At 40.7% G+C, this 23,286-nt stretch overlaps 1 protein-coding gene across 1 annotated transcript in view; it reads right to left on the reverse strand.

The window, feature by feature from the left end:
* MYH9 (myosin heavy chain 9) overlaps positions 1-23,286 on the reverse strand; it is a 71,716-nt gene that overhangs the window by 19,057 nt on the left and 29,373 nt on the right. The window contains exons 4-18 of the mRNA XM_075076164.1: positions 20,499-20,526; positions 19,600-19,693; positions 14,303-14,395; positions 13,687-13,750; positions 12,959-13,057; positions 11,931-12,074; positions 9,658-9,753; positions 8,473-8,591; positions 7,229-7,381; positions 5,213-5,386; positions 4,224-4,397; positions 3,533-3,647; positions 971-1,164; positions 514-635; positions 69-138 (exon numbers count right to left, since the gene is read on the reverse strand). Of these exons, the coding sequence (XP_074932265.1) occupies positions 69-138; positions 514-635; positions 971-1,164; positions 3,533-3,647; positions 4,224-4,397; positions 5,213-5,386; positions 7,229-7,381; positions 8,473-8,591; positions 9,658-9,753; positions 11,931-12,074; positions 12,959-13,057; positions 13,687-13,750; positions 14,303-14,395; positions 19,600-19,693; positions 20,499-20,526 (1,739 nt within the window). The remainder of the gene's footprint in view (positions 1-68; positions 139-513; positions 636-970; positions 1,165-3,532; positions 3,648-4,223; positions 4,398-5,212; positions 5,387-7,228; positions 7,382-8,472; positions 8,592-9,657; positions 9,754-11,930; positions 12,075-12,958; positions 13,058-13,686; positions 13,751-14,302; positions 14,396-19,599; positions 19,694-20,498; positions 20,527-23,286) is intronic.

Below are 23,286 nucleotides of genomic sequence, written 5' to 3' on the forward strand. Positions count from 1 at the left end.
CACAACTCTGATTTCCACACCACACCCATAAAGTTCATTCTATTCAAGTAGTTTCTAAGATGTCTTACCATCAGCACACAAGCCTGCTTTCCATCCATAAATCCTTTGGGAATTGCATTTGGAGTTAAGATTTCATATCTGAAAAAGGAGAAAGCATTAGACTAATTACGCAAGTATATTTGAAAACAACAACAACCACCACCAGTAATGCATTCCTATCTCATGATGAGTTTGACAGCTTACAGTGTTCTAGAAGAAAAAAAATTGTATCTCTAGACAACATAGTATGAAGCAGCAGCCTTAGATGGGGTCCTCTATGCCTCACCTGAACTACACGCTTACTAGAGAAGTCAAAGATGCTTTTGGGATGCCTTGTGACAGGGAATACCAAGTTCTGTGGTGCTGCCTTTGAAAACAGTGGCAGTCTAGTTCCAATAAAATACTTAAATTTTTGCACTTATGTCTTACCTTTGCCAGGGTAAAGACTGCTTCAGATTCTTTCCTAGCCCTTACCTTTGTCTGAATTCCTGGAATACAACTCTGTTGGGGAAACCTTGACGACAAATACGGATTCCCTCCAGCACTCCATTACAGCGAAGCTGATCGAGGACCAAGTGAGGATCTAGTTTTCCAGCCTAGTGAGGAAAAAGCATATTTTGTAAATACCATGAAGCTTCTACAAAAGGGGCTTACCCCCTCACCTCCTCCCTCTTTTCTGCAAAGTAGCCGGTTCTCTCTTTTTCAGTTAGGAGCAACTGAAACCTTTTATGCCACCTTAAGAACTGCAAAGATCAGTCTCCAAAACTGTGGTAAGTATACAGTTATTTAGGATGACCTTAAAAAATATATGCTGAGAAAGCAAGACATCTTTATGATGTCTTGCAAAACCTCACAAAAGACAGCAACCCACCCACATGTCCCCAAAGCCCACGTAAGATCGCATGGGCAGTACTGTTATAATTGTCTTTACCTTTTTCTCATGGTTGGGGATAATACAACGGACAAAGTTGGGGTTGGTGTTCCTCAAGGTAGCCATCAGTTTAGCCAGCTGTTCTTTATAGAGCTGTCCCACTGTTCGGAACATACCCTTCCTTGTTTTAAAGGCCCCTGGCAATGCTGTATCTGACATACCAGCTACCTGATCGAGCCCAACAATACGGTCAACTAGAGAGAGCACAAGAAAGAGTGTTAAAATTCTGCTACAACTTAAGGAAGCATTGGAATGCACAAAGAACATCTGGGTAGAACAGGATAAATGAGAGGAGCTGCAGGATCCTTTTTGCTTCATCTCTACACACGTCGACTCCTTTACAGAACTTGTGCAGGGATAGGAGCAGGAAGGGAAAAAAAAAAAAAAAGCAACAGCTCACTACAGGAAGTTTGAGTGATGGAGTCAAACTTACTCCCAAACATATTCCACTGATGCTCTGGATGGCAGCTCCGGAAGAGCAATCTAGAAGTGAGTTGCAGATGCTTCTGCTTGCTTAGGTTACAATGAAAAATAACAAACCAAGAGTTCTAGCTGCTAGCCCAGCAGGGGCCACAGCTAGAGAAAAAGCCCAGCTTCACTCTTGCATTACAGGCAGAACTGCCATGGCTGGTGATCAGAAAAGCCAGATCTACTTGTAAACTGAGCAAACATGGTAAAAAGGCATGGTAAAAAGCATGACAGAAACCAAACCTCAATATACCACTGTTTGAGTTTTTTTGGGAGTACAAGTATTCTATGACAGAGACATGAACAATACAACTAGGAGAAAGACAGAACTCCCTGCCCCAACAGTTTCTCCATTATGCCACAGTGACATCCAAGCACTGATGAAACTATCACCTTGATAGGTGGACTCCACAGATCCTTTTTTTTCAATAGAAGCCAGCTAGATCTGACAGTAACAGGGGCAAGAAGAAACTAAAGCATTACTTTTTCCCCATTACTCTTCTACATGGAGATAAAAATTCACTCATCCAACCAAAACCAACTGTATCACTATAAATTTCCACATCCCCAGTACGTTTTTATTAAGGGCTTCAAGCTACTACTTCACTTGATCTTTAGTGAAGTGGCTGATGCCTACACTCAGGCTCCCAATCTTCACTTCAGAAAATACATCAACTTGTGCTCAACTGGCTTCCGATTTAAAAAAAAAAAAAAAAAATGTTAAGAGAAATCCCTACAAAAGAAGAAATACTCTGATTTACAGCTAATATTAGTTTAGAACTGCTCACTTCTAGAGCAGCTGTTAGAATAGGGTCAAGGTTGTCTTATCAGAAAGAAAAGAAGGTCGTTACTAGATGACACCACAGGGAAATCCACAGAAGAGTGTCCCAGATTGTGGCTGGAACAATCCTCTTAAAAATCTTGAGCCCTGCAATCCGCATCAAGATAGCAAAAAGGACAGTCACTTGCAACAGAAGATGCAGCTAAGAACAATAAATGAGAACTGATCAGCTGCGGTTCAGTTGACATTTCCAATCCAAAAGGAGTCTCACACAGCAAAGGCCTTTTTAGGTGAAAGTTGCTGACAGCCATTTTTCATGTAGAAAAAGTTCCTTTGCCAAACTAACTTTATTTTAAATGATCAGCAGATGAAGTCATATCCCAATACTAGAATCAATGCTAAACTGGATTTCGGTTTATACGCAGTCTCAGAAATCTTCCTTCCAAATCTTGCAAGAAATACAGCTTTGCTAGCTCTACGTTCAAACAGTTGACAAGGATTTGCTTTTAGCTGTTCCTATGCAAGTCTTGCAAGAGCAACCTTTAGAACCTGAATATGTCCATATTTTTCCTGTATCCACTTGCAAGGTGAGAGTTTTGCTTTTGTTTTAAACTCTGTGAGGAGCTACTAGCACAAAGCAGAGGAAATGAACAAGAAAGACAAGCAGGTATGACAAAGGGACAAAGAAGTTAACGGAAGCATTTCTTGCATGGCTCTAGGATGCATTACGCACAACATGACAGCTGGGTTTCTCAGTCACCTGGTTCTAGATGAAGAATAGGAAAGTGTTGATAGAAATAGGCTCTCTGAACGTTCTGCATCTCTGCAACAGACAGAGACGTCAAAGAAAACCCACCACAGAAAGTGACAGCAACAGTAAGACTCAAAAGCAGATAAACCCAGAGAAGATAGAGTAAAATACTGAACAACACTGCAGCAAGAACACACTAGTTACAGGACCGAAAAATGTAGATTCAACCTCAGATCTTGTGTTCAAGTGTTGCAGCTACGAAAGCTGCTGGGACATAACGGTGCATTCATATTTTATCCTGGCATTCTCAGTTTCAAGAAGTAATTGCTATATATGCATCAAGCTTAACATAAGTTGATATAAGTGAACCTTTCTCTTGAGTTACAGTGAACTGTTAATGCAATTCCACAATCTAGGCAAAGAATGTTGCAGGTAATGCTCATCTTTATGGCTTAGTCTTCAGGGGAGAAAACAACATAGCTCATCACAGAGTTTTAATGATCAAACAAACTCTTCCACATAAAACAAGAGAAAACAAGTGAGCTTAAGTTTAATTACGTACCATCTTTCCACAGCTCAGACACAAACTTATCCGATGACTGGTGGAGAAGAGTAGCAATGTTATCATTAAGTGGATCCATGTTCTTCATCAGCCATTCATCTGCTTTATAGTCCACCTGGAGAAAACAAACCCATCAAGAAATCTGCGGGGGGATTTTCTGCAGCGCAAGATGCAACAAGATCCTGCAAAGTCTATAAAAGTAGCACTGGAGGTTTGCACAATCAACAACGTTACCTAATCATGCTTGGATTTGCCATCTAAGCAAGCATACCTACAAATTTCAAACCCTGAAAAACAGCTGTACGTTCTGTTCTGTCAATTAAGGGAACTGATTTACAATGCTAGTTTGCACCAGCCAGAGCGTGACACAAAAAAACCCTGCATCATCATTTCTGGTGATGAGGTCTTGATGCAACATTTCTGAAGAGTACCTCCAATCTCACCAAGTCACAGAGAACAAATTTAAATTGGTGTCAGTTTGACATGTCTTCAACTACAGGTATATAAATTTGCAGGCAAATCCCCTTAGGTCCTGTCAGGTCCACAGCAATGGAACAATGTTGTGAAGTCTTCCACTGGTTTCCTGTAGGCAGCCATTTTGTAAAGCAGCCATTTCTAGGAAGCAGTGGTTATGCATTAGAAAAATAGAGCAGACATTCCAATATTCACATTTTAGCTACTAATTCTTTACCTTGCCAGCATAATGGATGATACAGAAATCAGCTTTGTCTTTCAGCTGTTTTGGCTTCTGAAATTTGGGGTGGTTGCCTTGTTCTTGTACAACTTTTTCCACAAAGCTTTTGTCTGTTGCTTTTGGGAACCAGCACTCTTCATCCAGAAGAGCCAGTATGCCAGGAGGCCCAGCCTTAAAGAAGGGAGACATCAAAACATCATTAAATACATGGCTACACCAATAATTAAAACCTTTAGAAGTCTAGGGGGGGAAAAAAAAAAAAAAAAAAAAAAGATACCTAATACCTAAGCCTGATCCCCATCACATTCACCTGTTGTGTGGTATCAGTTCAACTACTTCCATACTAATAGAAATTGTTAATAACTCTTCAAAATCCTCCTCTGAATTCTGAACATCTTTATGAGAAGATCTCTTCCATGGTGCTTGTCTAGGTTGTTTTGTGTGGAAAAAAAAAATCTTTTTAATGGAAGTAACACTATGACACTGTTCTCCAAATATCCAGGTGTCTAAATGCAGAAGACCACAGCAGGACATTTCACAAAGTAGTCCTTACTATTGGAATATCTGCTATGAAATTTATAAATTTCTAAGTTTCATTAGAGCAGAATGAAAGCAACAGATTCACAGCTTCTCATCACACTTATAGTTAAGTAAGGAAATTCACACTACTTATGGTAAGCCACACATACATCTAGCACTATGCAGATCTACACAAATGAAGACAATTTTGTGAGAGGAAAAAGCAGCTGACTAGATCTGTTTTCATGCAATATTTCCTACAGAACTGATATGAACAGATTTGTTGGTGACATACTTTCAGACAGAGAGGAAACTGTTCACTTCTGCTTCTAAGCACACCATGGTGTCAGTAGAGGACTACAAAAGCTTTTTAAGCTAGTTTCCAGTCTACAGGTAGAGGTTATGTGCTCAATGACAAAATCGGTGCAGTCATTTCTTGCTGCTCAACAGCAGAAGAACAAGCTTACCGGCTTCTCTATGAGGTCAATGCAGGGCTGCAGATCCAGGCCAAAGTCAATGAAATTCCACTCTATGCCCTCCCTCTGGTACTCCTCTTGCTCCAGAATGAACATGGTGTGGTTAAACAGCTGCTGCAACTTTTCGTTTGTGTAGTTAATACACAACTGCTCAAAGGAATTCAGCTAATGAAGAAAAAGGTAGAAAGATGTTGGAACAGTTGCTTTTGAAGACACCCTTACTATTCTCTTAGCACGAAAGGTCACATCTACAGTTCAGGGATTTAAGCTAGTGTTCTGTGTGGGGTGGACAGCCCTTTGTCAATAACTCCATTTGCTCATCAACTGCCTTTCCTGTCACGTGCCACTGCATCACCACTGCAATCCCTAGGGAAGTTTACATACACTGCTCCACATTTTGCAAAAGGATGTTTAATTGTAAACAGCAGAAGAATTACTGCAGCTACTCAACCCAGGAACAGAAGAGGCTCCAGTTTTCTCACTCAGAGAAAACTCAGAGCTGGCAGGTCCTCTTCATAGGAAGAGGAAGAAACAGAAGCCTGAAGATAAATTCCTAAAAGCACATGGACTGGAAAGTCCCTTTCTAATCCTCATACATAAAATCAGAGCAAGGAAAGTAAGGGAGGTTTCTTCAATGCCTCCATATTTCTTCAAACTGTAAGGACAAGGTTGATAACCCACGGTACGTTTTCATGTTAGACCACACTACCTATAATGCAGCTTCCAAAGAGAATGGTCCTGATCGACTTCCTCCATGTTTCAGTAATTCCTAACCATATATTTCCACTCCCCTCCTTTTCATGAGATCCAGCAACCATGAAACCAAAGGTAGACTGATCAGAGAGGGGGAAGGAGGACTAACAAAACAAACTCAAAACAAACAAAAAAACCCCCACATCTTTGTGTCTTAGTTTTCCACTTAATGAATATATTGGTCCAATTCACCTTGCAGCTGCGTATGAACTAGATCCATCATAACACAGGTTGATAGGAGCTGCCTGGCTGGGATAATGGCAGGATAGTTCTTTTCTGATGGCAGCCTGTGCTTGCTTCACACTAAGTATAATGCAAAGGCACATTCTAAAATTGTTTCACAGACATAATGGCTTGGCCTAACAGTTCACTGCCACCTATAGAGGGAGCTCCCACTTCCCTCTTTCCCATCTCTCCCTCAACTTTCTTTCAGCTCTTCCTCTCCTACATTTATCTTACATCAGTTTTTATGCCCATTCCCCTTTGCAGACTGATTCAATTAGAAAACACCCATAAGAAAATTCTTTCCACAGGGCTAGAGAGGTGAACAGTACAAGCAGTTGCAGCCAGGAGCAGCAGAAGGGAGAAAAAGCAAGTTCATTCCTTTTTCTGCATCAAGAAGCTGCTGTTAAACCCATTTAGTTGTATGTGAAACCACACTCTGATCCCTGATTTTCAGGCTTCTTGCAGAAAGGAGCACACATAGGTCAGAATTTATGTTGAATCTGATTTGGTCTACCTTGTCTTTGTCTTTCCCAAAACTCATCAGCAGGAGGAAGAAACCATTTCTAGCAATTTTTAGTGACACTAATAGGTTTCAGTGGGTCATCCTTTAAATGTTTTGGGAGAGGCTAATGTGACAAAGTTTTAAGTCCAGTGGTGATCCATAACTCTACATGACATTTTAAAAGACTTTTTTGTAGGTTAGCAAACTCTTAAGATGTGAGCTATAAAGAATCAAGAACACCTGGAACTATGAAATAAAATAATTCTAATGCACATGCCAAAAAGGATGTAAGCATCCGAATATACAGCAGATACAACACTTACAGAATACAAATGACTAAAGAATGAACCACTTAAGTTATTAACTAACTTATCTGACACTTCACATCAACAGGGATCTCAAATAACAAAAGTAGAATACACATCCTTTACAAAATTACACTATTCTTTCCCAGTTTTAAAGCCATTTCCTTCAGCGGTCTTTGCTCCATGGTAAACTGTGAGTACAAGGACCTAACATCTCCTTACCTCAAAAATCTCAAAGCCAGCAATGTCAAGGATTCCAATGAAGGACGCACCCTGTCGCTTGGTCTTATCCAATGCCTTGTTGATACGCATAACCAGCCACCGGAACATACGTTCATAAGTGGCTTTAGCCAACGCTTCGATGGCAAAGTCAGCCTAAATAGAAAAAAGACAAAGGTCAGGAGTTACATTATAATCCAAAGGCAGGCATGGATTACACTGTTTTGGCATCTAAGAGCCCAACTAAAGTCTCAGGTTGTCTCTCCACCACCAAACTCACTGAACAAAGCTCATTTCAGAGCTTATTCCCAATGAAAAGTAGACGGCACAGTGATAGTCCATAAAAAGGCAAAGGATTTGTCTTACTAAATTAGTGTGTCAAAGCTAAATTTCAGGATCCTGCCTGCTGGAGAAACTAATGCCTGGTACTCAAGAAAAGAAAAAAAATTAAGCCCAGTCACCTCCAAAGACTATAGTAACAGAGTGTTTCATAGGCCCAAACAAAAGCATTTAAATTATTTTGTAAATTAGGATTTGTGAAGCCCAATGCCCTCTCCACCCGTGCCACCACCCTACCTGTGATTGACACAAAAAATATTATGTACAGTATGAAATTAAATATCAAAATGGAAATACAGCCTCTGACTGTTTCTAGACTTCACCCTCTCCCCTATCCCTTCCACGTTATGTTAACATGTTTATTTACACTGAGAATAAAGATGTATTCATGGAGAAGCTGTTCAATGAGTAAGCACAGGGGCTTTGCTCCATTCAGGAGGCCACTAGCTCCTAGGTCAGGTTTCTTTTAGAGCACAGCCTGATTCAAGTGTGTTAAAAAATTTCCAATCAGTTTCAAGGGTGAGCAGCAAATTCTTCCACCCTAGTAGCTGACCTACTCAAAACCAGTGCTCTCTGTATTATAGCAACTTGAAAATGTCATCCCTGCTTACAGCACTGAAGGAACTTACTCCCTTGGGAAGCCAGTCACCAAAATTAGGGGAGTTCTCTCTTCCCCCCGGCTCAGATGAGAAAAAGTGCTACAGGGACAAGGTGATGTCTGTCTTTATACAGATCAAGTGAGCAAACACGAGAAGCAATATGCATGCTACATTATTCAAGTGTGGTTGCCATAAGCTGCAGTCATAAAGATGGTTACTAAATGCTACAGAAACCTCTAATAGATTTGTTAGCTTTGCGGCAGCAAGATTAAAGAATAAAGTACTCATTCGTTTTTAGAGAACGCATACCTGCTCTTTGGTCTGAGCTTTCTGGACATAATCTCGCCCAACTTTGATGCGAGGAGTCAGGATACCTCTAGTGAAATCAGTCACATTGATACCCAAAAGGTGAGACACTTTCTGAGCAGCTAAAGATGTTAAGGAGAAATGACGAGATTAACGTTCTTTTGTTTTTCTCAGAGAAAGCAAGAGAAAAAGAAAAACATTCCTGCAACTGCCTTCCCAAGAGTCATGAAACAGCTTATAAAAAACATTAAATGAAGGACAGGTTAATGAGACAAAGAAAGGCATCTTCAAAACAAAAAAATCTTGCAACCCTTACTCTGTTACTGAGTTTCTCCAGAAGCCACGGGAGTAAATTTGAAGCAATACCTTCATACCACTAAGTCATGACATGGAAACCTTAAAGTTTATAGTCTGTAATCAATTTAAAGATATATTAAGGAACGGATTTCTTAATCAAGCTAATTGTTCTGTCTTCATTTACTGATTCGTCTTTGAGGTAACTCAGTATTTCAGACTCAAGATCCAAAACCCAAATGGTTTACTCTCCTCCCCAAAATGCCATTTAGAGCATTTTTTTCCGTAATAATAATAGTAGCCAAAAATAGAAACACAAACATAAATTAGCAACCCCTTATTTCTGCAGTACATCTATAATCAAGGTCTAAAAGCTAAGTCCTCCAACAGATAGCCTATCATGTGAAACATGATACTATTTACATGGGCAATCGTGGGCAGTGCAATTGAAATATATACACATACTTTATACCCCTCACAAAACTATCCACTTTACTCTTACAGTTACAAGCCTACCTATGAAGTCACCAAAGAATACTCCTTAAAAACAGCATAGGTTCACAGGAGCAATCATTCCTAGCTTGGTTAAAACACACACCATACATATTCCAGTAGAGTAATCCTTTTCATTTGATCATCACATGTACTTCCTGCCTAGCTCTGTCACAAGAATAGTGCCACATTCCTGCCCATGGGTGGCTGCAAACCCACACCTGGCAAAACAGCACATATTTGTATGAAGCACGTCAGTTCCTTTGACAAATAGTTCACCTTATAGCAAAACAGGACTCCAGCATTCCCTACATACTGTAGTATATTCTTCTACTTGCAAAAAACTTCCTGTAGGCTTTTTTTCTGCCTTTTTCTTTGGGGTGAGAAAAGGAGATTGGTTACCTGTATTGTCTGGCATAGAGGCTTGGTCTGTATTACGCTCCTTCTTGAAGACTATGTTGCCAAGTTGAAGAACACCCGAGATAACCTTCAGCAGACCTTTCGAAGTAATAATAATAGCTCAGTGTCAGACATCTCCAAAAGCCCTGATACGACCCAGTTACCTTTCCTGACATGATTAAGAGGCCCTTCTCAACCTACTGAAGTTTCTTCTGGAATTTGGGAAAAACCACCATAGGCAATTCCTCTGTATGTCTCCCACTAAGGACACAGGACTTTCCCTCTCTCTCTTATGCAAGACTACACAGCCTGGAAATTTACCTGTTCTCAACATCACTGTAGTAAAGCGGGAGACAGCATTGAGGTAATGTGTCATACTACAACACATATATTTTTAAATAAAACGTTTGTTCTCTATTAGAGGGCCAAAATTCACTACTTTACTCAAGGACGACTGTTAAACACAGGAAAGAGACAGTTAGTAAGAGTACAAACCAATTAAGAGAAGGAAGATTTTGTTCCTTTAACCCTGTATTACTTTCAGCTCCCTGACCGAGGTCTGTAGTCCATACAGACCTACATTATAAGGTACAAAGGGCAGCCGGATGTGGGTGAAAGTGCCTGTACCATAACTTACTAATTATATGCTGCAGCACCCCACCTATTACTAACAATGTATTTATACTCTTCGAATGGTGCACGTCACAAAAGCAGCACCAAACTCTAGGTCAAGACAGACATTTTTCAATGCCATAACATCAATTCAGTTTTCACTGTATATTCACTGCATGAGAGCTTCTAGTTGCCTGGAGCAAAGTAAACTGCCAGTCACTTGCAAAGGGGATCTTGTATCGAATATTTTTTTCATCCCCTAGTTTCTACCTCTTACAGAAACATTTGTTTTAAAACAATATCCTTTTGATAGCAGAGCTAACAAAGGCTCCATGTATGCTACATCAGGACTAACAGAAAAGAAACATATAGGTTCCTAATGGCACAGTATGAAATCCAGTAGTTTGACAGCTGAGTCTGGACTCCTGGCACTTGGACAGACAGCTTATTTTGATGTTGTCTCATAAATGAAGATAGTTAGTGTTTAAACTTCACATTAAAACTAAGTAAGCATACCATCCAGCCAGCTACTGTATGCATTACTCTTCTAAGCCTATAAGGAACATTAATGCACTTCACACTTTAAACAGCAAGTGCAAAACACTAAAGCTATCTTTGCTGTAGCGGCTGGAAACAAAGCTCACCTATGTGACAGCAGACACATGCCCTAGAGCATACATTAAAAACCCAACTCAAAAAACCAAGCACAGCAGGACATCCAGACAATAAATCAGGGAGCCAATTCTTTCATTTGGTTTATGCAAATTTCTCTTCACCTCCATACAGCAGTTTCAGATGATTCAGAATATCAAGAGGTGTATTAAACTGTGGATAACAACAGCATGGATTTACAGCAGGCTGGACTGTGAAGAGCAATAGTTAAGGAACAGCCACAAGAGCTGCAGCCTCCAGAAGAGGAGGTGGTGACCTCAAATCACCACAGATGCTTGCTTCAATGCAGAGAAAAAAAAGAAAAAAACCAGTCTTAGCTTTAGATGACCTTATACATCTAGGAACTGAGACTTTGCAGAACACTGGTTCCCAACCAGTGAGGCAGATCATGAATGAGACAGCACAGAGTTCTGGTGAATACATATTACTGCACTTTGTGCTGGCTGCATGCAATCTAGCTTCACTGTCATGGTACTGTGCTCCCAGAATCAGACAATATTAATTTCTGATCAGCAGTTCAGTGTTAAGCTGGAAAGAAAGGCACTATGACCAGGCCATTCTCAAAGTACTAATCCAGCAATGGTTGGATTAGATACTTTAAAGCCACTACTTAGGGACAGGGAGAGCACGCAAACCGTGCATTGCACAAGAGAATTGGGGGGTTCTTGGATGTGTTATTCATAAACTAGATATACAGCTCTCAGATTGGGAACAAAACCAGCAAGCAGAAGCACATTTTCATTAGCTGCTTGAATTCTAACATTAACTGTATAAACCAAAACTGTGCTGGTAGATCCTGAGGTGGGTCACTCCAAAGCCACTAAGTTTATCACTTGCATACTGTCCACTTGGGGAGTGGGATGGACACCAGACAAAACAAAGACAACAAAACCCCAAAACAAAAGAACCCCAGAATAAAAAAGCTCCAGGGAGATATGATCTGCTCCCGCTTTCATTTCACTGCATTTTCAAGCCCTTCAGCGGATTCATACCTATCTGCTCCTCATCCGGGAAGCCCATGATCTTCATTGCCTCCATGGTCTCCTGAAACATATCTTTGTCTTGCTGACCCGGGATTGTGACATGCCCATTGGAAAGGAACCGATATTTGTTGTAAGGCTCCAGCAGCAGATCAGCTTAGGAAAGAATCGAGAAAGACATTACCATGGCCTTTATTTTCCTCCTTTTGGTTGTTTGGTGTTTTTTTTTTAATAGACAACAAGCTACCACTGAGATCAAATTTCTGATTTGCATGTGCTAGCAGGTGCTGGATGAATCTGGGATTAAGCCCAGTTTTACTGCAGGCTGAACATTTAATGCATTTTAGATAAAATTGGAGTTTTTTTGCCTTATTTCTTTCTATTCCCTCCTCTGGAATACTCACCAAAGCAGTGTCAATCATCATTACGCCTTAAGTCTATAAGAAGCAGGGATTAACTTGAAAGTAAATTTGCCTTTAATTTCAGATACCTCATTTCTTTCAAGTCAATTGGAAGTTAATACATAGCTTTTGAAACAGTAGCAGCTATGACAAAAGTCCTCTCCTTCTGTCTTTCCTCCAGGTCAATTTGCAGTTCTCAGGCAGCAGGGACCCTGATTATCAGGCTGAGCTAGGTGCACTAGGATCCTAGACTTCTAGAGCTTCTTAGGTGCCAGCAGCTTTGCTCCATTCAGTTAAACACTGAGCACATCACAGTAGGACCATTCCTGCACTAGAAGGGTTTATATCATGCAAGATGAGACTAAACATAGGACAATGATTTCGATAAGGAAAGGCATAGAGTCATTGCTGGCAAGGAGACACTGTAGGAAGGAACCAGAGAAGCAAGTTTTCAGGAACTGAGAAGCACAGGGGGAGGGCAGAGGGATGTATGAGTGTATGGAAGAAGTGGAGGAGGGGTGACCATATCTAAAAGACAGAGCCAAGAAACTATGAAGGAAAAGGTCCTAGCCTAAAACATTTTGCACCCTCTGTTGTTCTGATGAGGGAACCCCATAACTACAACAAAATAATACTTACTCTTCAAATGCTCGCCTGCCCCAGATAACAGGTAGTAAAAGATGTGGAAGGTTCTCTCCTCTTTGGCTTGACGAATTGCACGTGACTTCTCCAGCAGATCTTCAGAGAGTCAAGGCATATGGCAGGACATACAAGTCACTTCCTATTCTATGGCAGGAGAAAAAACTCATACTACCTGATGTTCTCCTCATGGCAATTAGCAGGGGTATTGATTTAGCAATCATTATCAGTCAACAGCCCGCTGAGCTGTTCTCAGCGTCTCAGTTCTGCCAGCCTCTGAATGATGGCTATGGTAAGAGAGACTTAACCAATAAAAAAAACAACAACCCAAACAAAAAACCAACAACACACAAAAAACCCCCAAACCCAACAGAAAAGCAGAAAAGCAGTGGCCATCCACTCCTAGTTGCCTTGGACAGAAGTGAGAGTGGCTTATGAAATTCCAAAGCTATTCATCTTCTCACAGTTTATGCTTCCATTTCAGCCTCCTAAGATTAGAATTCATTCATTCAGAAAAATTCAGAAGAGATTTCCTCCATGACCACAAAGGTCACAAAACACTATGTGAAGAAACAGGCGACTACAACAGTAATCTTGTTAGCACAAATTTAAATACTTCCTACCACTTTCTCAACCCGACAAACAGAAAGTTGTGAAGAGGTTGCTAGGTACCATTACTGCCTCCTATACAGCCTTTAGCTTCTTTTAAGTGGTTACAGAAAGGATACAGGTCTCGATATTGGCTCCAACAATGTAGCCATTGACATCAAAGTTGATTCTGATGAACTTGCCCTATGAGGAAGATAAGAATGAATACTAATTTTAATGCTATATCTGGTAACAGCAGTAAACAGCAAAGGTAAACCTCTTTTTAATTCAGGAAAGGAAATTCAGAACAGGTCAGGCAGGTTTTAGGCAAAACATAAGGTCAGCCAATAAGCAATGCCTCCTGATCAAAACAGCGATTTAACAAACATGACACCAAACACTTTCAGACCTTTCTGACATTCAGACAGCCTACAATTCAAATTCATTATATTTCAGCCTAGATTTCCCACAGCCAGGGTTCCCTTCAGTTTCATATGCTATATGATCTGGCCAGTTCTGCCTCCCTAGCTTCAACCATTTTCATTAAGTTCCAGCTCTTGCTCCCCCATCCGCCTCTCAGACACTGTCCATTGCTCTCTAAAGCAAGTAAAATAAGGATCAGTATTTGCTCTCCAAGCTAGAACTGACTGTCATAAACTTATGTCACTCACAGACAGCAATTCACACAAAAGCAGACCAAGTCTTCCCTCTGGAAAGCACACAAGACTGGCACCCATGCTGGGTAGTAATACTCACAAATCTTGAAGAGTTGTCATTCTTTACTGTCTTGGCATTTCCAAAGGCCTCCAGAATCGGATTAGCTTGGAGCAACTGCCTCTCCAGTTCTCCCTAGAGAGAAATTGGAGATTAATAAAGTACGTGGTGGTTTACTGCGTTAACCTTGGGTCAAACCAGCGCTGAAGTTTCAATTCACACTAGCTTGGCATCTGTTGTAGAGAAGCCATATTAAACCTTAGGAGATGATCCCCTTAAACCTTGAAAGGAGACTCTTTAGTTATCTGGGTGAAACAGAAACATTTACAAATATGCCTTGTTCCCTTCCTCAATACAAGGGCATCCCAGTGCCGTCCTTCTGTTAACAATAAGCCCTTCAAAGACACTTGGCCATAACATCCCACAGACTTCCCAGGATCAAAGCGAAACACTGTACCATCCAAGACCAGGCCCTCATCCCAGAAATGTCTTGCCATCTAGGCTGGAAGAGTGAGGAAAATCCTCTCTTGCTACTGCAAGCGAGCCTTGAACTCTGCTGGTTAAGAAGCTAGCCTGAAAAGGTCTAATGGTTGTTTTTTTTAAAAAAAAAAAAAAAAAGCTTGCACTAAGAGTCTACATCTTCCAAAATACAAACAAGCAAACCTTCTTTGTAAGGAGGCACACAAAAAAACAGAATTAGTGGTATCCCACAAACTGCATGATTGCTTGCATTCTACTGCCATATTCACATACTCCTCCCCTCAAGGAACACAAAATGCTGGAGCTGTAGAAAAAGAAAATTCAGAACCTTTACCCCTGCCAAGTACTAGGCCATTGGAGCATATACCCCTTTCCCGGCAGGCTCTAGATAGATCCATGGCTGATTTTAAAAATTACTTGTCCTCTGTGCTAAAAGCATGGAGTTCTATATATTTCAAGATTACCTAAAAAGCTTCTAGAGACAGAAAACGACAATTTAGATTAAAGTTTCTCTTTTTAGCAGTCATAAGTAAGTACTCAAGACTTTCTGTGCAAAATGGATAGAAATGAAGGTTGATTTATGAGAACTGGAATTTATGGGCAAATTATTTAAGGGTATTTCTAAAGGAAAATTGTTCCCATTCATTCTCAAAGTGCATTATAAGACAGATTAGTCTTTACACGGTCTCTCTAAAAATACATGCAATAAAAAAGGAAGATACATAAGAAACTGTACAAAGAACTACAAGTCTTTATTTTGTACTTCCACATTCACCTCGCTTCATGCTTGCAAAGTGCAAAGCCAAACAAGACCCTCAGTCCCTGTAGAACTACACATACACAGAAGGGGCAGCTGCTGCAAACATTTTCATTCACTGTCAAGTATATATAACAAGGGGGTTAGCACTGGGAAGGGAACATGAGCTGGAACATCTGCTCTCTCACAACAGAGCCAGTATGTGCCTTTAAGGAAAAAACCTTGAAACTAAGGTTCAGTCCTTGAAACTGTGGGGCAGTCACATTTCGCCTCCTATTATGGCACAAGTACTGAAGTTAGAACACCCTTCCCTCACCCCATTCCTCCTCCCCAGCCTGCAGTGAAGTCCTAGGCATTTGTGACTGTAACCTGTTACTATGCAAGTGAGAGATGTCAAGCAACATAGCATTTCAACCCAGCTGTGGAATAAGAAGGGAAGAGATCAAAAAAAGCCCATTTTTTCCTCTAACGAGAAGTCAGGCTTTGACACCAAATCTATTTTAATTATTTGGCCAAAAATAAAATTAAGGTCATGCTGAGCTACACAAAGATCAAAAGTTTGTAGAAATCTATACTACAGGCTCCCCTGTTATTTAGTACCTCAGGGAGAAAGTGTCATTAATGTCAAGTAGGTGATGGTAAACTGTAGTTTAGAGGCAATTAGGTCTCCTGAACCACCAAGGTAGCAATACGCATAGAGAATGCCTGGTCAGGGACACAGCGATACTGAGCTGTGGGGAAAGGAAAATGCTAAAAAGTTGGTCAAGTCAGCTAGCTCTCATGACTTGCCTTAGCCCTGCAGTACAGGAGAAAGAGCAAGTTCCTAGCATGTCATGGCAATGGTACATAAGATTCAGTGGCTGCTATTACTGCAATATATCCATTCCTCACTGGCACACACTGTACACTGCCTTCATTTAAAAAGACAATCCTCTTATCTTTAAAATTTTAAAGAACTTTTTGGCTCGGGTTTATTGTTTTTTTTTCTTTACCTTAATTTCTGACAGTCACTTTTCACTGAAGGAAGATATTATTATTATACAATGGGTAATTTTGCAAAGCAAAACCAGTACAATACAGAGCTGCCCATCACAAGCTTTCTAAGGTTCCTATCACTAAGATGCTGCCAATTTTGACACCTGTGACTGCCATTCCTTGACCTAAAACAAATTTGGTTAATACCTGGCATGCATTTAAGTGTGTACTGTATTCCTCATGGAAACAGAGGCAGTAGTAGCTGCTGGATCTGTTAGTCTGTGGTTGGGCAGCACACACTCTTCAATGCGTGCTGTTTCTACTGCTCTAAAGTTGCAACGCCAATTTAAAGCAACTAAATTCCTTGACATCTATCTTGTACTCTGAATATTTTGCATCTCATACACTTTTTGGAACTATTTCTATGCAAGGTAGAAGTTTTGCAAGCCATTGATTCTTCAGGAAGTATGGAGAAAGTCATCTAGAAATCACAGCTAGCTTTAACAGCATGCAATTTGAAAAACTGAAAGATTCCTAAAGATGGGGGAGGGTGTTTGAGGTTTTTGTTTGTTTTGGCGGGGTTTTTTGTTGGTGTGGTTTTTACACTTTAGGGATTTGCTTTTTTATTCTTCTCTGTAGTCACGTGGGACATTCTCAAATAACTGAGTCCCATCAACAGTGGGTTGGATAGGGAAGGGAGAAAGATCATCAATAACCTAATCTTTATTACAAATATTGAAGCATTAGCAACTATTATCCATGAATTTCTGATTAACTGCAAACATCCTGAGAAAACTATTACATAATTTAAGTCAGTAGAGAAGCAGAGACTAAATATGGGGTGGGGAGGGAAAAAAATCAATCTCAACTTCCATAAATAAAGTTTAATCAAATGAAAAAAGTGTTTATATAATTAGATTCAGTAGGCCCCAAAAGCAGCATTAACGTGCTTAGTAGTCACACCATGCAGCTAGAAGCTATTTAGCTAAATACACTAATGCACTGGGATCGGTCGAAGCTGCCACTACCTACCAAAACAATAGAGCTAGAGTTGAAGAATATGCTTAATAAATCTGTTTTTGCTCTGATGCTTGGAAAAACAGGGCTTTACATCCAAAATTTCTAATAGGAGACAGTCAAGAAACCTTTCTGATAGATAGAGCACCACTACTTTCTAAACTATCCTTGGTTAAGTTCCATGCCTAGTCTTGCAGCTTAAAGGATCAACACTATCATATTCAACCCTAAAGAATAAATCTGCCATGACCAGTATACCAGAGATCCTCAAAAAATGTAATGTATTCATCTTCATAAACCCTTACAATCTGGTTCCAAGTTTAAGGTTTGTAAAGAATTGTTGCATAGAGCACTCATTACCAACTAACATTCAAAGACTCCAGTTCTAAATCCACTCTAGTAAGGCCAGTGCTACTATTTAGTTACAAAAGTGGAGCAAAATGTGAGCTGCAGGACTTTTTGGAATAATCAAAACTTGGCAAGGAGTTGGGGCAGGGGGGTGGAATATCAAACTTGGACAAATCACCAACCAGTCCAACTTAGGACTGTTTTATTCTCCTAAGCAGACTGCCTGTCCTGCTTCGGTGGTTGAAATTTTGCTCAAGGATAAGCAGTGGAAGAATACTTAACTCAACCCCATGATTCTGTTTTCCACATTTAAAAAAAAGAAAAAGAAAAAGAAAAAAGGAAAATGTTTCTAAATACAGCCACTGACAGACCATGGAAAAAGCCTTCATATGCCTGAAACTTTGGCACATAGGAAGTTTTGTTTTGGTTGGATTCCAGAAGTTACTGCTATGTGTGCACACACACACATAGTATGCCTGCATGTAGAGGTGCCTTCTTAGTCATATAGTCCTTACACATAAGGCATGCCTACACATTAAGCTACTGTAGGAAAACTCTTATGTAGAGATACAGTAGGCACACCTGGCACCTGGATTTCATTACACAGCTCACCAATGAACACTTTGAACATGTTCAGCTCTGGCTAGCCGGCTCACAGTCCTGGAACACCCTCTCTGCAGGGCAGCCTTCTCCCCCGCACCTTTCTTTGCAACATGCAGCCACATCTCACTGCAGGGAATAGAACACTAAATACCTAACTACATTTATCTTACTAGGAACACCACACTCACTAGACGCTTATGGTTCTAGGAAAGCCTGGTCCAGTCTTATTGCCCTGGAGGAATACTTCTTGAATGGTGTATCTGCGAAAATCCTGCAAGAAGAGCTTTAAATGCAAACTAGTCCTGAGCACAGAACATAACTATTCTTGATAGTACTTTAGTCTCCAATCGAACAGCCTCACAAAAAGATTACTGTGCACCACACACAAAAAAAAAAAAAAAAAAAAGATTGTGAATTGTCTATGGATTTGTTTTAGCTGCAGAAAGTGATATTGGTGTGGAGTGAAAAGCTGCTCAAAAAAATCACACAATGGGACAGAAAACGCATTCCTGGTGCAGAACGTGCAGTAAACGTGCAGCTCACCTACGAGGATACAACTGACGAATTCGGCAATAGTCCATCGGGGGAGAGGGAGGGGGAAAAAAATATAAGTGAGACATCTTTAAAGTCCTCCCACCATCACCACCACCCTCCTTTCATGTGCTGCTAACACTTGGCTGTTTTCCACCCTTTTAATGTTTTCCTACAATTTAAAGTTTTTCAATGGATGTCCACTAGACCAGCACTGTACTCTCCAGTTTTGAGACAGTATATACTAACAGCCAAACCTAATCTATAAAGGTTTTACACTGCCTGGACTGGTTATAAGCAATACATCTGTGTAAAAAGATCAGTATGGGTGATGCTTCATTTACAGCCTCTCTTGCCCATGCACTTGCCCACAAATCCAAGAGGTTGTGTATGAGTTTATCCCCACTCTAGCTCCACTGAATTCAAAGGCATTATGACTTAGAGCAATGCTCCCTGGCTTGCAATTTTTGACAAACTTTTATTGTTTCATAGTTCACTGTCCTCCTCAGTCCCCTGATGTTAGATCTAGGCTTTTATTGAGCAATACAGCTTTAACCAACATCAGCCAATATATATTTGTAGTCCAAAGTCAGCACAGGAATAACGCATCATCAAACCCAGGTCTTACCTGGTCTTTCTTAGACTTGTGTGAGGAAGCAACATGAGCCAGATACTGAATGACCTTCTTGGTGTTCTCTGTCTTACCAGCTCCCGATTCACCTCTGTAAAGAAAATCTGCAATTCATTCACAAACAAGACGTAGGGGGACATATTCATATTTCTAACCCCAAAGGGGCTACAGAGCTCCTTAACTGCATTCTGGCCATTACAGCACCTCCCTCAAAACCAAGAAAAAATAAGTTGTGCTGGCAAGCAGTAGCAGTGTAGCTGGACTGCAGGCCAGCCCTCAACCAGTTTGTCACTGAGTGCTGGTGCTGTACACATGCACGGAGGAGGGAAGACAATAAAGAACTATGCTTTCTAGTCACTCGGATACAAAGATTGCCAAGCTTCTGAGGAATAAACCAGAGGCTGCTGTATAGCTAGGGGTGAGAGGTAATGAACCAGATCTTTCAAAAGGAAGCCTCCTGACTGCAAGAAGAAACATACCAATTCCTTAAGCAGAACTGAGGGCCAACAAATTTTGCTGTGTCTAGAAGAGAAACTGCTGTATCAAGAGTATCTGTTGCTGTTTCAGCCTCATCAGTATGAATGTACTTAAACACAACAGCTACATCAAATCTGAAGGACTTCTCCAAGCCTCCTCCATTGACAAAGCTGTATTTCTTTAGGAGTTTGAGCACAGGGACTGTTTCAAAACCTCCCTTCTTCCTCCATCTCTTATGAAAATTTTTCTGCAGAGAGGATTAGATATATATTGGAGGAACTGTAGTGGGACCTTCCTTGACTCTCCACTATTACCTGATTTACTGAGCCCAATCCCAGCATCTACAATTCAGAATCCTCCAGCCGAGATTTTTAACACAGACTTTGACATCCAGACGTGCTGGCAACTGTAATACTCACGTGCAAAGGATGGACTGATCCTCTCGATCTAAAATAAAATTTTAAAAGAAGTAGTTAGACTGAGACTCTAAAATTAAAATTTCTGTTACAGAATGAAACCGACAAAGAAAACCAGGAACTACTAAACTCTGCCAAGTATCTTCAGAAATATGGCCGAGGAGCCCTTTTCTGGCAACAGATGCCAACCTCTCACCATCTGCTAAGGTATAATGGTATCATTGCAATTTAGTTTTCTTCATCCAGAAATACGATTGTTTGCATTACAATTTTTCTACAAACAATAGAGAACACCCTCACTGAATAATTCTTTACCACAGAGCAACAATTTGATGTACATCTACGTGTTCTTCAGGCACCTCCCCCCATTATACTGGGCCAAAACTGACAAAAGTTAGCAGCAGAGCAATGGAAATGGAAGGAGGAAGGAGAAACTGGGACAGGAACCATTACAAATACCGAAGTGCCAAAACCTCACATCAGACAGAAGCTTTCACACCCGAAAGAAACACTGGAAGCTCACTGAGAAGTTTTTGTTACTTGTACAGAATAGACTCAGAAACTACAATGCTGACCAACAGACTAAGTCCTATGCAGCTGATATATTCGTGGCACCATCCCCTATTGTATTAACGGAGTAGCTGGTAACAGTAGAAACCTTTTCTTTTTCATGCTGACATACCAGTAGACATACTAATTCATGTGTCCAATTCCCAGCTGTGGATGATAGCATCTTTCCAGTTACAGAGCTTACTTCACCCAGCCTATCCACCACTATCTTCCCCCACATCTTTAACCTTGTTTCAGCTTTGACCTATGATTCCACTTCCTCACCGGGAGTCCTGGCTAGTCCTTCCACCATAGCTTTATCACACTGCTCCCCTACCACTTACATGTGAACACACTCCCCTACCATTCCCGCCCGCCACCTCCAGCCTGCATCCCATTCCTCTGCCATGCTACCAGGAACCAGCTGGGAGCATTGGGCAGACTGAAGACAGCCTGTGCCTATACCACAACAGCCTTAGTAGCTTGTAGTCATCACGGGGGCAGCAAGACCTGTTCAGCCATGGAGCAGACTCAGGCACAGCAAGCCCTTCACAGACAGCCCACAAGAGCTATTGGGGGACTCACCAAACAGACTGTGCCACTAAACTCAAAATCCCCATTATTTACTAAGTTATCCATTTGGGTGTGGGTCCTTTGTTTTATTTTGCTTTATTTTAGGGGGAGGGGTGCTTAAGATCAAGACCAGAGGACTTTCAGATCTTCCAGTCTGAGAACCTGAGTAACACAGCAGCTAAGTTTCATCCAATTATTTTTAATTTTCTCCACACTGAGCTCCAATTTTTGTGTTGGACTGGAGTCTAATCTCTAAAAAGAAAGCAAGCCCCAAACATCCGTGAGAGTAGAAAATTCACTGGATTGCTCTAGTAAGTTATTTTAGCAATTGGTAACCTTCATCAGTACATTTCTGGACGTGACTGTCTCCATATTTTAACTACTGGTCCTTTCTATTCCTTTCTGCAGTAGCTTAGAGAACCCAAGCACACTCTGTATTCTCCCCACCAGAGACTACTTAGACGATATAATTGAGTCACCATTCAAGTTGTTTCGTGCAGGATAAAGAGATTGAGCTCTAATTAGGGAAGGCTTTATAGTCAGATAGAGGTCAAGTACCCGAAACTACTTTCCATACCCTTAAACATTGCTGCTGCAAGTGAATTTAGCATTTCAGTCCTAATGTCACGTATGCCATATTATTCAAGAAAAACTCCTATAAACTCAGTTTATAGAGAGAGACGTATATCTAGCCTTTGGACACATTTTCATGGAATAGGGAATATGAAATAAACCTACCAAAACAGAGATCTTATCTTTTCTTAAATTATTCTGAAACCAGTAATGGAAATGTGGGGTTTACACACTACAGATAGAAAGCTCTGGTTCTTAAGCTTCTTTACTGGAAACTGATTATATGGAGACGAGCACAAAAATTTAGAGGAAAATAATCTGCTTTATCCCTGTTAATACTGTTTGCAGAAAGAGCTGATCAGCCTTAAGACTGGAGGAAAGCAAGCAGAATAAAATCATCACTCAAATGGTTTTGTCCCAGCAAACTCTTAAGCATCTGAAACTAGATACTGCAGCTTTATCATCATTGCACATTAATTTTTTCAAGTGCTAAATTTTATTCATTGCCTTGAAGATATGCACCCCTTTTGCTGAGGGACAGGCAAAGAGTAGATGTTAGCCAGTCCTGAAAGCCCCACCCCATTCAAGGTTCCCAGTGGGTCAAGGGCTCAGCAGGCACACACCAGCCTTCTGCATGACTGGGCACTTTGAGGGTGGAGCAGGGGAATAACTAATGACTCATTTATGGATTGCCTAAGGAAATGTATTCTTCAGTAGTGCGGCACCTGGGTGCAATTCTCTATCACAAAGCAGCTATGTGAAAGGAAAAGATCTGTGCCTCTGAATAACATCTGACTTTTGAAAGCCTGACTACAAACAAGCAGCCCACTTGTCCAAGAAAAGGTTATTATTTGCACTCAGGTACTACAGAGGCTCTTTCTTCTAAGAAGCCAATCTGAGACAGAGGGTGGGAAAACAAAACAAACAAAAAAAAGAGATAACCCTAAGGAAAGTGTTCTAGTGTTGGAATTATGAGCTGGGGTTCCTCATATAGACAATGGAGCCCTAAAAACTTGAAATGTGCACACCTTCCCCTTCCCTCTCCTCCAGGAGAGGATCCTTATTCCAGCAGAAATAACATTGGTAAGCAGACAGA

This window comes from Phalacrocorax aristotelis, chromosome 1, assembly GCF_949628215.1.
Source record: "Phalacrocorax aristotelis chromosome 1, bGulAri2.1, whole genome shotgun sequence".
In the NCBI taxonomy this organism is placed as follows: Eukaryota; Metazoa; Chordata; class Aves; order Suliformes; family Phalacrocoracidae; genus Phalacrocorax; species Phalacrocorax aristotelis.